At 37.1% G+C, this 13968-nt stretch overlaps 2 protein-coding genes across 10 annotated transcripts in view; one reads left to right on the top strand and one right to left on the bottom strand.

Moving 5' to 3' along the window:
* PARPBP (PARP1 binding protein) overlaps positions 1–13968 on the bottom strand; it is a 74396-nt gene that overhangs the window by 18629 nt on the left and 41799 nt on the right. For 2 of the 9 annotated variants that reach the window (XR_001359530.1, XR_001359529.1), the window contains exons 11-14: positions 13462–13595; positions 11375–11431; positions 7279–7369; positions 3720–3807 (exon numbers count right to left, since the gene is read on the bottom strand). Coding sequence is in view for 5 of the 9 variants with exons in the window: in XM_005880716.2 (XP_005880778.1) it covers positions 13258–13595 (338 nt within the window). In the remaining 4 variants the exon portion in view is untranslated. Of the gene's footprint in view, positions 1–1260; positions 1341–1993; positions 2085–3719; positions 3808–5850; positions 6469–7278; positions 7370–11374; positions 11432–11631; positions 11717–12786; positions 13596–13968 lie in introns of those variants that run through there. The other 7 variants (XR_001359528.1, XR_001359531.1, XM_014528748.1 and 4 more) reach the window with 7 other exon arrangements.
* On the top strand, positions 11440–12842 carry PMCH (pro-melanin-concentrating hormone). The gene is made up of 3 exons (XM_005880715.2): positions 11440–11779; positions 12101–12299; positions 12597–12842. Exons 1-3 carry the CDS (start codon positions 11531–11533, stop codon positions 12644–12646), a joined length of 498 nt encoding a protein of 165 aa, XP_005880777.1. The 5' UTR covers positions 11440–11530; the 3' UTR covers positions 12647–12842.

A 13968-nucleotide genomic window follows, 5' to 3' on the forward strand; every position in this document is an offset into this window, starting at 1 on the left:
AGGTCTCTGAGGAAAGAGAGTTCTAGGCAAGGAAACAGCAAGTTCAAGGAACAGCAAATAGGCCAATGTGCCTGGAGCTGAGAGACAAGTTCAGAAGCACAGAAGAGGTCAGAAAGTGAAGGAGAGCCTTGGGAACCACTCTCACTAAGGACCTGAAGTGGGTTCTAGGAATAACTGGAAATGTTCAGAGCATCTGAATCAACAAGGGAAATGATCTGACTTTCATTTTGGAAGGTCTACTCTGGATACTATATTAAAAAGAGACTTGGGGGGTTGGGGGAAGTGGGAGGCGATTAGGAACATAACAGGCAAAATCCCCAGCTCTCAATTAACTTACATTCTAACAATTAGAAGCAGGTACTTCTCAATCTTACAAAGGACTTTTTAAAAAAATTCAGTTATGCCCTAACTGGTTTGGCTCAGTGGATAGAGTGTTGGCCTGCGGACTGAAGGGTTCGATTCCGGTCAAGGGCATGTACCTTGGTTGTGGGCACATCCCCAGTGGGGAGTGTGCAGGAGGCAGCTGAATCGATGTTTCTCTCTCATCGATGTTTCTAACTATCTCTCTCCCTCCCTCTCTGTAAAAAAATCAATAAAATATATTTTTTAAAAATTCAGTTATTCAATTATATAATATATACAACTTGTCAAAAGCTGATCTTATGGGTACCTGTCGGAACAACAAACAATCGATAAGCAGGTGTTTCCAACGGACATAGTCAAGTATATTCTGCATTGAGCAAGATGAGAAATAAGAAGAGGCTAACTAATTGATTCCACACACTTAAGTCTGTAAAGAGGGTGTGGGTGTCTCCACATTCTATCCCAGTAAAAAGGTTTCACAAAAAGGTCTTGACTAATCAACTATTATCAAAAGGAGGTCAAATTAAATCAAAGCTATAAAGATTCATGGTTTGTGCTGTGTGGTCCACATGTGACCCAGAAACCTGTGGTTTTTTTCAGGAAATGCCAACAGAAATCTCACAGAAATGATTTTAAAACAATAGCAGCAACACCCAGAGAGGCTGTATATGAAGTGGTTGAGAGCACAGACTCCTGAGATGGCATGTCTGGGTTTGAACCTCACCTCTAGCATTTGTTAGCTGTATGACCTTCAACAAGTGGCTTAGTCTCTATCACAGGGTTTTTGTGAGGATGAAACCAGCTAAGGCAGGAAATGTACTTCGGACAAAACCTGGCCCATAGGAATGCTCAGTCAGTGTCGCTTGATAAGTGTAATGATATTTATTGAACACTTACTATGTCCTACGTCCTAGGAACTACTGAGGGCATACATATCCATTCTTACAACAACTTTTTGAAATGGCTACTATTTTTATCTGCATTTTGTAGGAGAGAAAAGAAGTACAGAGTTAAATAACATGGGCATGTGCACACCATAAGAGGCAAAACAGCAATTCAAACCCAGACATGGGCTCCACAGCACAGGATCCTAAACTATGCTATCCTGCCTCCCACATGCTAGAGCTGATGATATCTATGCTTGCTCCAGGCCAAAAAATAGGCCCCCCCTTCCGCCCTCCCGTGAGTATCCACATCAAATCTCTGTAACCTGTGAGTGATACCTTATTTGTAGATGTGAGTAAATGGCAGATCTTGAGATGAAGAGGGTATTCTATGTTATCCTGGTGGGACAGAGATATAAGAGACACACACAGAGGAAAGACTCAGGAAAGACTATGTGAAGACAAAGGAGAGAGAGAGAGAGAGAGAGAGAGAGAGAAAGAGAGAGAGAGAGAGACCGAGCCACAAAGCTAACAGCTACCAGAAGCTGAAGAGGCCAGGAAGAATTCTCCCCTGGGACTCTGAAGGACATGTGGCCCTGTCTACGGCTGGATTTCAGGCTTCTGGCCTCCAGAAGTGTGAATAATACATTTCTGTTATTTCATGCCATTGAGTTTACAGTAATCTGTTACAGCAGCCCCGGGAAATTAACACAATGCTCTATATCATATTCTGGAACCTATCATACCTTGTGCTGTCCTCTTGATTAACAAGAAATTATGCATACATTTTCTCTTATGTATTGAAAGTCTACTATGTGCCAGACTCTGTTCTTGATGCCGGAGATAAAAAGGGAAACAAAGTCCCTACCGTTATGGATGTTGGGGAAGATGGACAATAAATGTATGCAAATAAAAGAATTTTAGAAAAAGCACAGTGAAGAAAATTAAGAGTGAAATGGAGCCCTAACTGGTTTGGCTCAGTGGATAGAGCATCGGCCTGTGGACTGAAGGGTCCCAGGTTCGATTTTGGTCAAGGGCATATACCTTGGTTGCGGGCACATCCCCAGTAGGGAGTGTGCAGGAGGCAGCTAATCGATGTTTCTCTCTCATCAATGTTTCTAACTCTCTATCCCTCCCCCTTTCTCTCTGTAAAAAATCAATAAAATATATATTTTTTAAAAAAGAGTGAAATGGAATAGGGGATGACTGGGAAGGGGGCTCTTTCGGCAGTGGGATCAAAAAAGCACAGTCAGAATCATGATATTTGAGCTCCATACAAGTAACAGGAAGATGCTCCTCCTGACAGAGGGAACAAGGCAAAGATCTGGAGCCAAAAATAACCTCAGCATATTGCAGGAACAGAAAGGCTGAAGTGTCAAGAGGGAGGTACAAGCATGTAGGACATTTGTATCAGTTATCTACTGCTACAATAATGCTGCGTAACACACACACACACACACACACACACACACACACACACACACACAACCTTCATGTTATAGCTTGTGCTTCTGGGGTCAGCAGGGAGTCCCCGGGGCAGAGCCCTGGCCGGTGTGGCTCAGTTGATTGGGCATTATCCCATGCACCAAAAAGTTGCTGGTTTAATTCCCGGTCAGGGCACATGGGCCTGGGTTGGGGGCTCCTTCCCAAGTAGGGGGCATGCGAGATGCAGCCAATCAGTGTTTCATTCACATCAATGTTTCTCTCTCAAAAAAAAAAAATCAATAAAAAATATATTTTTAAAAATGCAATCAGAAAAGCAGAACCACTCACATATACACACATACAAACATCTCTAAAAAAACAAACAAACAAACAAAAAAAACAAAACAATAAAAAATATATTTTTAAAAATGCAATCAGGAAAAGCAGAACCACTCACATATACACACATACAAACAGATGCATACACTATTTGTCACGGGATTTGATCACAGGCAACTGTGTAAGCCAAGTAATCAGTCTCCCTAAGATTGTCCCATCTGATGCTGGAGTCCACAAGGCAGGGAGTTGGGAAGGCAAGATGGATGTAAAGTAGGGAAGAGCAAGGACAAGCACAAGTTGAAACCAATGAGGGCAGACAAACTCATATCTGAAGGGACAGCTAATTCCCTTTATCAGAGAACTACATCCACACCTACCCCAGGAGTGAGAGAGAAATGTACAGATAAAGAGAAGGAAATTTTTGAAAATGTAATTTGGCCTAGTCAACTGGATACATTACAAAGCTACTACAGAAACTGTTTCCTCTTTTTTCTATTTTCTAAGTTTTTGTAGGATTGGTATTACTATTTGGAAATTACCAATTTGGGCCCAGAGTTTTCTTTATGACAAAAAGTTTTAACTTACAGATTTAATTGCTTTAATAGATAAAGAAATGTTTAGATATCTTCTATTACTTCTTGGGGGAGTGATGGCAACTAACTATGAAGAGGCAAAAGGTAACTTTCTGGGGTGATGGCAATGTCTTACCTTGAAAGGAATCACCGGGGTAGACATTTGTCAAAACTCAGCACATGTACATTTATGATTTGTACATTTTATTTTTTGTAACTTTTACCTTAAAAGAAAAAATTATAAATATGTTAATTTCTGGTTAATTTTAGTATTTAGTGGAAAGTATTCTGATATATGTAATATATTTTGAAATGCATTAAAAAAATATGATGATTAAGAGACACAATCTACACTAATAAAAGAGAAACATGGTAATTGGCGTACGACCGCTACCCTTTTCATTGGCTAATCAGTGAGTATATGCAAATTAACTGTCAGCCAAGATGGCGGCCGGCAGCCAGGCACTGAAGCGAGCAGGGAGGCTTGCTTGCTGCAGATTCCAACGTTCTCCGCCTAACTTGCCAGCCTCTCAGTTGCAACTCTAAGCAACTATATACTATGTTGCAAATAAGAAGCTAAACAAAACCCCAGAAAAGGGCTTCCATTCAGCCGGGCTCAGACCTCAACATTGTATCTATGTTTTCAGCAGCAAGGCCCCAGAGCTAAAGCTGGCCAAAAAAAAAAAAAAAAAGAGAGAAGAAAACAAGGAGCGGTTGGAAGCTTTAGTCACTGGCCAGCCGGAAAACAGCCCTCAGCCCCTCACCCAGACTGGCCAGGCACCCCAGTGGGGACCCCACCCTGATCCAGGACACCCTTCAGGGCAAACCAGCCAGCCCCTACCCATGCACCAGGCCTCTATCCTATATAGTAAAAGGGTAATAGGCCTCCCAGCACCGGGATCAGCGGAGCAGCGAGGCTCCCGGCACCAGGATCAGCTGCCCCAACCCCCCAATCGGCCCTACCCTGAGCGTGAGTGAGGGTGGCATCGCAACCTCCCGATCCGCCCTGCTCTGTGCATGACGGGGCGGCGCCCCAACTCCCCAATCGGCCCTGCTCTGAGCCTGACCAGGGGCTGCACTTAGGAATTAGGCCTGCCCTCTGCCACCCGGAAGCAGGCCTAAGCCAGCAGGTCGTTATCTCCCGAGGGGTCCCAGACTGCGAGAGGGCACAGGCCGGGCTGGGGAACCCCCCCCTCCCCTGCCCCCCAAGTGCACAAATTTTTGTGCACCGGGCCTCTAGTAATAAATAATAAAAAAAAGGGTAGAAAAATATGAAAGGTAGAATCTAGGTGAAGGTATATAGATTATTTGCTGCATACATTTGGGAAGGAATTCTAAATTTTCTCATATCTTTTGATAATATAAGTAAGCAATTTCAGCTTTTAGGCTCATAAAATTATCCATTTATCCAGTTAACTGCTGTGGGCAAGCACAGGACTTGGTTGGAATGTCTGTAAGGAGGATTCTCTGAAAGGCCGGGGGCTTCTAGGGTGACCTTGCCAAAGGCAGCAGCCTCTACCTTGACTTTTCCAAACAAGTCTGAACCCCCAGGTGTTTTACTAGAATCTTTTGTGTGTGTGTGTATGGATCATCAATTTTTATTCATGCCATAAATGCTGAAATCGAAAAACATGTGCTGTAATAAGTTGCTACAAAATAAACAAGCACAAAGTAATTTGGAAAAGGAAATTTACTAGAATCTTTATGTTTAGTCTTGCTTAAAGGATGCATGTGTTTTCTCAAGGATGCTTACCCTGCGGATTGTATCTAGAGGTTCATTTTAGTTCAAGCTGTTGTTACAATAAAAACCTAAGCAGGCAGGCAATCTGGGTCTTTTTGGCTCCTTATGCCAACTAACCCCTTAGCTTCTCTTTCACAGAAACATGTGTCAGAATAACCATTCATCCATCGTTCAGGGTCTGCCAGTCAGCCCCGGCAAACTGCCATGCATCCAAAATGGAAACCATCCCCACACACCACGATATTTTGAATTTAATTTTAAAAAATCAATTTGCAATGAATATTATAAAAATAAATATAATACTCACAATTTGGGTGTTCTTGAATATTTTCAGCTGAAAAGTCTCATGAAAAATGAATTTTAAAGTGGTCAGGGCTGCCATTTAGGGAAAACATTTTTTTTTTTTTATAGATGCAAGTGGCATGTGGGGAAGGTCCACTGCTTGTGTCTACAGATGCTTATGGTGGACAATGGGTTAAAATTCAGGGTTCTCAGGAAAACAATGACCAATAGTATTTGATTTGCATAAATTTACTTGGCCAAAGATATGTTATCACATGGTCAAAGATATGTTCATTGGAGGAAAGATAATTTCAGTCAAGTTATTTACAAATATAAGATGTTAGTAGTAGGTCTTCAGAAAATGGAAGTCACATTTCATATAAACCTTTTGCCTTTCCAAGGTTTTCTGAACCACCCAAGCCCATCTGGCAATAGTTTTTCTTCTTCAAAGTTCCTTCCTACCACTTGGGGACACAATTTTCAGCATCAATGAAAAGTAAATCTATGCTCCATTGCACATCAGAGTAACCAACATTTTTTTAAAAAGTATCATTTAAAAAAAACTGGAAACTATCTCCATAATTAAATGATTATGGGAAAACCTCATAATATTCAGAGTCTATAACAATTTAAGCAATATAAAAGAAAACATTAACCAACTTTTCTAAACTGTCAAAATGATTTGGATTTGGTCCAAATTTTGTGTGAAGATCAGCCAAAACAATTCACCCAGTAGAAATTTAAAACAAAATACACAATTATTGATATTTATTATAGTTTCACACCAGCAGCTAAGAAAAAAAGTCGCTACTGACAAGGACTTTTGTAGATTAAAAGGCCACCTCCAAAACAGGTTGAAACCCTGGGGTAAAAAACAGGGCACAACTAACATTAAAAAGTTTTTAAAAAGCCCAAAGAACAAAAATGTCAGAGAATTTCAAAGTCTTATAAGTACATTCACAAAAAACATATGCCAAGTAAGATTTAAACAGTCCCCAAGAGAATCTATTGCTAACTATGCCCATCTCTGAAGAATTCTTTCAGAATATTAACCTGCCATTTCAGAACTTAAAAAATAGCCCTATATAATTTTTACAGGAAATAACTTAACATTCAATACAGATATATTTTGTGCAAATGGAGTCAAACTCCCTTACAGAGAGAATTTTCCCTAAAGAATGAATTAAAATGTCCATTCCCAGCAACATGGCCAACTAGTTGTACAGAGAACACCTCTTGGTAAACAGCACTTTAAAATGCTAGATGAAAACATCTTTTATAGAGAGTACGGCTGAATTGGTGGTAAAATAAAGAAAACCATTGGAGGCTAGAAAAGAGAAAATAGGATATTTCACAGGGTTTAACAAGGGTTAGAACGAGCATGTGCTCTGAGAGATTCTATGAATTCCTGGTGACCTAGTGCCTGGTTTTAATGACCCACTTGTACAGGGACAAAAGGTAAAGCATGTGAAATGAGGGATCAGGTCAGAAACTCTCACATAATGCTGGGAACCCTCCCCCCTGCCCCCCGCCCCAAGGAACTAGAAAAAAATCCAGGAAGTGGAAGGAAACATGCCTAAGTTGGAATGAATGGCTCTGGAAAGAAGGGGGCAAGTGGGGAGAAAAAGGTATATATTGTCCTGAGAATTCCTAATGACAAAGGCATACTCACCAACTTTGGTATTTGCACTGACTGTGGCCTGAAAAGCCTCAAGCTCTAATTTTAATTTAAAGTTGCCCTGGAGTGGTCTTGCTCCCAGTGCCTGACAGAAGCAAACACAGGAATTTCAAGAATTCCTTTAGATACAGTTTACTAAATATACATACAAAATAAAAATTCGCTGAACACATGATGAAGACACCATGAGCTAAGATCAGCAGAAATAACAAACTGCAGAATCAGATTGGCAAAGTCAGCAGATACTGAACAATCAAATACAAATATAAAATAAATGTTTAAAAATAAATGTCTTATAGATTTAAAACAAAAGATTAAAAATGTGTTAAATGAAAAAAAATAGAAAACTGTAATTGACCAGACAGATCTGAAAATGTTTTATAGATTTAAAACAAAAGATTAAAAATGTGTTGAATGAAAAAAATAGAAAACTGTAATTGACCAGACAGATCTGAAAAAGAACCAATGAGAACTTTTAAAAACAAAAAATATAAGAGATTAAATTAAGTAATTGATGGGTCAAAGAGAAAATAATAATGAAAATTATAAAACTCAGAACTAAACAGTGACTATTCTACCTATTAAAATTGTGAGAACTAGCAAAAATGATGCATAGAGAAACCTGTTGCCTTAAATGCTAATTTTTCAAAGTCTAAATATTAATGAGGTGTCTCTCCAATTTTAATTAGAAAAAGAGCAAAATAAACCTCAAAAAAATTAAAGAAATAATACAAAGCAAAAATTAGTGAAATAGAAAAATTATATAGTGAAGAACATTAAATAATACAAAGCAAAAATTAGTGAAATAGAAAAATTATATAGTGAAGAACAACAAAGCCAAAAGTTAGTTGTTAGAAAGGCTAACAAAACTGATAAACTGGACTGTGGGAAAGTGAGAACCAGAATAAGGGAGTCAAACTGTCACACAAGGAAGAAGGCCAGGGAGGATGAGCCTGTGGAGGTTACTGTTCTGTGCCATAAACTCTAGGAAATGCCACATTTGATCAGATAGTGACATCTTTCTGTATATAAGCTTTTTAACTGCTATTTTAGGGACCTTGCAGTTTGCATGTTGTTTTGTATCATGACATAAATATTTACAAGAAATCTCTCATAGGCTTTCCCAGGTAAAATGTTATGGTAAGCATGCAGTTTGCAGTCTAGTTTTTTACGTAACGTAAAATTGGTGCACCTTTACAAGTACACTTGGTTTTATGATTTACATTTATCATGTGATTTTTAAAAATCCACTTATCTAATATATGTGAGAATAAGGTCTACTTTTGGTCTTCTTTTTGCTTAAATACTATCAATTTCTTAATTAATTAATTGGTATGTAGAGCTCCCAGAACCCCTGGGAGATTACAGATATCCAACCTGGTGAGTTTCTTCAAGAATAACAAAGAACATGATTCCACAGCTTTCCTAGGATGTTTGCTGATAGATTCTCTTTTGGTACTAAGCAAAATTCTTTTTATAGGATACAGTCCAGGCCAATTTATAATTAAATCTGTGTTCTGATGATGCTTCTAAAATAGCATTGATATGTTAAAGAAGCTTGATCTTACTTTTTAATTTACTTCAATGAGTAGTGCAGGTGTTTAACTGGAGTTTTAATTCTGTGACATGTACATTGGATTCACGACCCTTAATGCAGCCTTTTTAGTTATGTGGTGTTTGGCAGAATGGCAATAAGGTTTTCCCCATTTTGGTTTTGGAAAGACACAAATAGTGTGTTTATGTGGCTCATGTTAGTACTTACACTTTTAAACCAAGACCTTTTACCATAAATGTTAGTGGTGTTTGTCCATTGTAGCCTGTGTAATGTTTATTAATAGCTGTATCTTATGACTTCCATAAATGGCTTATTGATATTCAAAAACCTATGTCTGTGTTTTGAGGGTTGGGATAAAAAACACTAAATGACAATTTGAGAAAGACATATTGCTTACAAATTTTGATGTGTGTGGGAAAATACTGCTGCAATGAAAATCTTGGTAATTGAATGTAACAAGTAGTCAATATTTTATTAGAACCAACTTGTACAGACTAATAAAAAAAAAGAGCACTACACAAAAATCAACTACATGTGTACAAATCAGCAATTATGTTAGAAAAGGGTAAACTTTTCCAAGATACCACTTATAATAACTGAAAATAAAAAGTTTAATTATAATTAAATTATAAAGAATTAGAATTCGCCCTAGCCTGTTTGACTCAGTAGACAGAATGTCGGCCTGTGGACTGAAGAGTCGCAGATTCGAGTCCAGTCAAGGGCACAGGCCTGGGTTGTGGGCTCAATTCCCTGTAGGGGGAGTGCAGGAGGCAGCTGATCAATGATTCTCTCTCATCATTGAAGTTTCTATCTCCCTCTTCCTTTCCCTTCCTGTTCCTTTCCCCCTCTCTGAAATCAATAAAATATATTTTTAAAAAAGAATTAGAATTATTTCAAAAGATATATAACCTTTATGAATAAAACAAGAAAAATCTTATTAAAAGGTTAATAAAGATCTAAATAAATATGGAAAAGTACCAAGTTCATGGATAAGAAAATTATCTTAAGGGTGTTAATTCCCCTCTAAAATCAATTTCGGAAACAATGCAATTCCCTTCATAATCCCATCAAGGTTTCTCACAGAACTTGAAAAGCCGATATGAAGATTTGTATAGAAACGAAATGCACAATAGCCAAAGAACTGCTGTAGAAGAAAAACTGATGGGTGACTAGGGGGCTTAGAAACTTGCCCTACCAGATATCAAAAACTATTTTAAAGTTTTGATTATTAAGACTAGATTTGGCAGTGGAATAAAGAGTTCTGAAAGAGACCCACTCGTGCATAAAAGCTTGATGTACTGCAGAGCTGACATTACAGATTAGTGGGAACAGGATGAATTATTTAAGAAATGTATAAGGACTTTTAGAAAAAGTAAAATTATATATCCCGTGTCATACACATTATTCTAGATAAATTAAGAATTTAAATGTGAAAGTAAAAGCATTGAAACTTTTAGAATATATAAAAATGTTAATGATCTCAGAGTACATGTAACTAACAAAGAATTAATATCCAGGATATCTACATAAAGAACTCCCATGAATCAATAAGAAAAAGACAAAGCACTCAACAGAAAATGGACAAGTATTTTTTTTTCCAAAATTATTTTATGTAAGAGAAAAGATAAATGGTTCATAAACATACAAAAAAATACTCAACCTTTTTGGTAATTAGGAAAATACAAATTAAAAGGAGAATAAGATACCCAAGTATTGGCGAGGATGTGGAGTGATGCGAACTCGCATAGCCTGCTGGTGGAAGCTTAAATTGGTTGCTACTCTTCTGTAAACACTTGGCATCAGTAAAGCTGAACATGCACATACTCCATGATCTGGCAATTTAATGCCTAGAAATACACCCTAGAAAAATGCTTGCTCATATGTGCCAGAAGACATATACAAGAATATATTCTCTAACACATTGTGGTCAAAATTAGAAATTAACTCTGAAATGTTTAATTAAAAATCATACAATACATTCATCATCCAACATTAATATTTAAGGAACACATAAGTATTCTCTTCATGAACTGCTTATTCTTTAATTGCTAAATTCATTGGTAAATATCAGTAATATCCTTTTGTAAATGCAGAGATAAAACACACCTGACAGGTCAATTTTAGGTACAGCATGAATGATTTTGTTCATACTGAGAGGTATATACACTTTAATCATCAAAGACTACTATATCAAGCATTTATGAAAGAAAGTCCTTTTTGAAGATTATTTCAACTTAATCAGGATTAAAAGTAAATAAAACTTTTATCCTTATCATCATTGAGCGAAATAACTTTGGTTTTAATATCTTAAACAGAAAATAAACAGAAGCAAACACTAAGAATATGGAGAGCCTGATGTCCTGTGGTCTTCCTTAATTACCACCCATTTTCAAGAGACCATAATCTGCTCAACAGAGAGCATTCTACCAAGGATCTTAATCAGATTCTGAGAAAATTCCCACTCAAAACAAAACAATATGCCACTAAAACCCAAACAATGTAGGTATTAGCGGCTAAACAAAAGGTTAGCTCTACCTGATGAGTCACTTTTGAAGTGATGAAAGTCTGTCTTTGAAGTGCTTTCCATTGAGGCTGGAAATATATATAAAGGTAGGAATCATTCACGAAGCAGGTGGAGAAAATTTTCTCCATTTTACACATCTTTGACTCCATGCAAACATCGAACTAAGAATGGCAAAAATGAGTCTCTCCTCCTACACATTAATACTAACTTTTTCTTTGCTTTCTCAAGCCATTTTACTTTCAGCATCCAAGTCCATGAGAAATTTAGAAGATGACATGGTATTTAACACATTTAGGCTGGGGAAAGCCTTTCAGAAGGAAGATACTGCAGAAAAATCAGTCATTGCTCCTTCCCTGGCACAATATAAAAATGATGAGAGCGGTTTCATGGATGATGAGGAAAACAAAAATTCAAGGGTAAGTGGCAATCTGACTTGTCCTTTATTTTAATGACTATTTGAATGATTTTTATGGATGCTTTGAAAGTAAAGTTGATACTTTCATAAACAGAAATATATGCAAATAGCCACAATATGCATTAGGATGACTGATTAAATTTCATACATACCAGGTTGTTCTTTCATCCTGTACAACAACTCATCATTTAAAAATATCTAAGATATTTTTAAAAAGTCAAAACAGTCATCTTTGAATTGATCAATAAGAATATCATGCAACTGTATTATATTACCATTCCAAATAAGACAGCAAAAATGCAAATCAATCTTTTCTTTACAGAACGCAGGCTCCAAACATAATTTCTTGAATCATGGTCTGCCACTGAATCTGGCTATAAAACCTGATCTTGCACCAAAAGGATCTGTAGCTTTTCCAGCTGAGAATGGAGTTCAGAATATTGAATCAACACAAGAAAAGAGAGAAACTGGGGATGAAGAAAACTCAGCTAAATTTCCTATAGGAAGGAGAGATTTTGACAGTGAGTAGTCCTTTAAAATTCAATTATTTAAGTCTTAGTACCATAAAATAGAACTCTGAGTTTAACTGAATTTGGATCCAATCATAACAAAATTAAATAAGACCATAGTTCAATCACACTTTTTTCTATTAAGTGATCCCTGCCAAATATGTGGAACTAAAAAGCATTTAATTAGTTATTATAATTTTGATTTACTCCAAATTAGCTATATTAGATCCATTGTTTTCATTTCTAATAAATTTTGTGTGATAATAATAGTCCTTTAAGCAATTTAAAGCCTTTATTTTTTTCTTTCAGTGATCAGGTGTATGCTGGGAAGAGTCTATCGACCGTGTTGGCAAGTCTGATACCTGTTGGCCCACATGATCTTTTCAGAAGAAAACAAAATCATTTAATTGCCTGTCGGGGGGGAAAAGCCCTTAATGTTACTATGACTTATATTATTTTAAATGTCTGTTTTAAAAGAAAGCAGTATAAAGAGATATCATTAACCTAAATGATATGCTTTATTTGTACATTAAACTTTGTGAATATTCTGCATAATTATGACTTAGTTGTATTTTTTAAACATGCTTAACACACTAACCTTACATATGCTCTAGAGTCTACTAAACCAAAATAATAAAGCATCATGAACAGACCAACTGTCAAACCTCAGAGAGAAGGCAGGAGAGGGGGGAGTGGGTAAGAGATCAGCCAAAGGACTTGTATGCATGCATGTAAGCATAACCAATGGACATAGACTCTAGCAGGGTGAGGGCATGGGCTAGAGGGTGGGAATATCTGGGGAGAGGTCAATGAGGGGAAAAGGAGACATATGTAATACTTTAAACAATAAATAATTTTAAAAATAACAATAAAGCATCATAATTTACACCTTGATCTCTTAAAAATTAAGTACATGCCTTTGGTGAATGGTTTTATACATACATGAATCTAAAGTACATAAAAGACAAATTCATAGTCTAAAAAACTGAGTTAACTTTGTCTGGCCAGTAATCAATTTGTCCTTGGCAGCACACTTGTTGCTTTTTGCTATTCTGGCTAGTTTGCCATCCAATTTATTCTGCATATCATTTGATGTCTTAGGTATCTTAACATTTTTATATTGGGGTGGTTCATTTCCATTATCACAGAGAATGTTTTCATCATCTAAATGCACCTGTTTCCTTTTTGAGCTTTTATTTCCTGTCTCACTACTGGATTTTCTTTCTACTTTTTCATTTTTACTTCTGTCCAGATGAACATTTCCAGGATTTGTTCCAATTGTTGGTCTTCCAACAGATGAATTTACACCTTTTGTTATGCAAGATGAAAAGAGGAAATGAATTACATAATATTTAGTATTATTACACATGAGAATTTTATAATAAACTTTAAAAATGGCTAGAGTATTAAAAAATTTGATTTGTATTCAAATAATGCTATAAATTACGCCTATATTATCACACTAGAGACCCGGTACACGAAATTCGTGCAAGGGGCTTGGCTCCTGCCTCTGCCTTGGCCCCCGCCTGCCACAGCTTCATCTGGAAGGTTGTCCAGAAGGAAGTCTGGTCTAATGAATATATTATGCTTTTATTATTATAGACTAAAGGCCCAGTGCACAAAAATTTGTGCACTCGGGGGGGGGGGGGGGGTGGGCCCTCCGCCTGCCCTGTGCCCTCTA

The sequence above is a fragment of the Myotis brandtii genome, unplaced genomic scaffold (genome assembly GCF_000412655.1).
Source record: "Myotis brandtii unplaced genomic scaffold, ASM41265v1 scaffold65, whole genome shotgun sequence".
Classification (NCBI taxonomy): domain Eukaryota; kingdom Metazoa; phylum Chordata; class Mammalia; order Chiroptera; family Vespertilionidae; genus Myotis; species Myotis brandtii.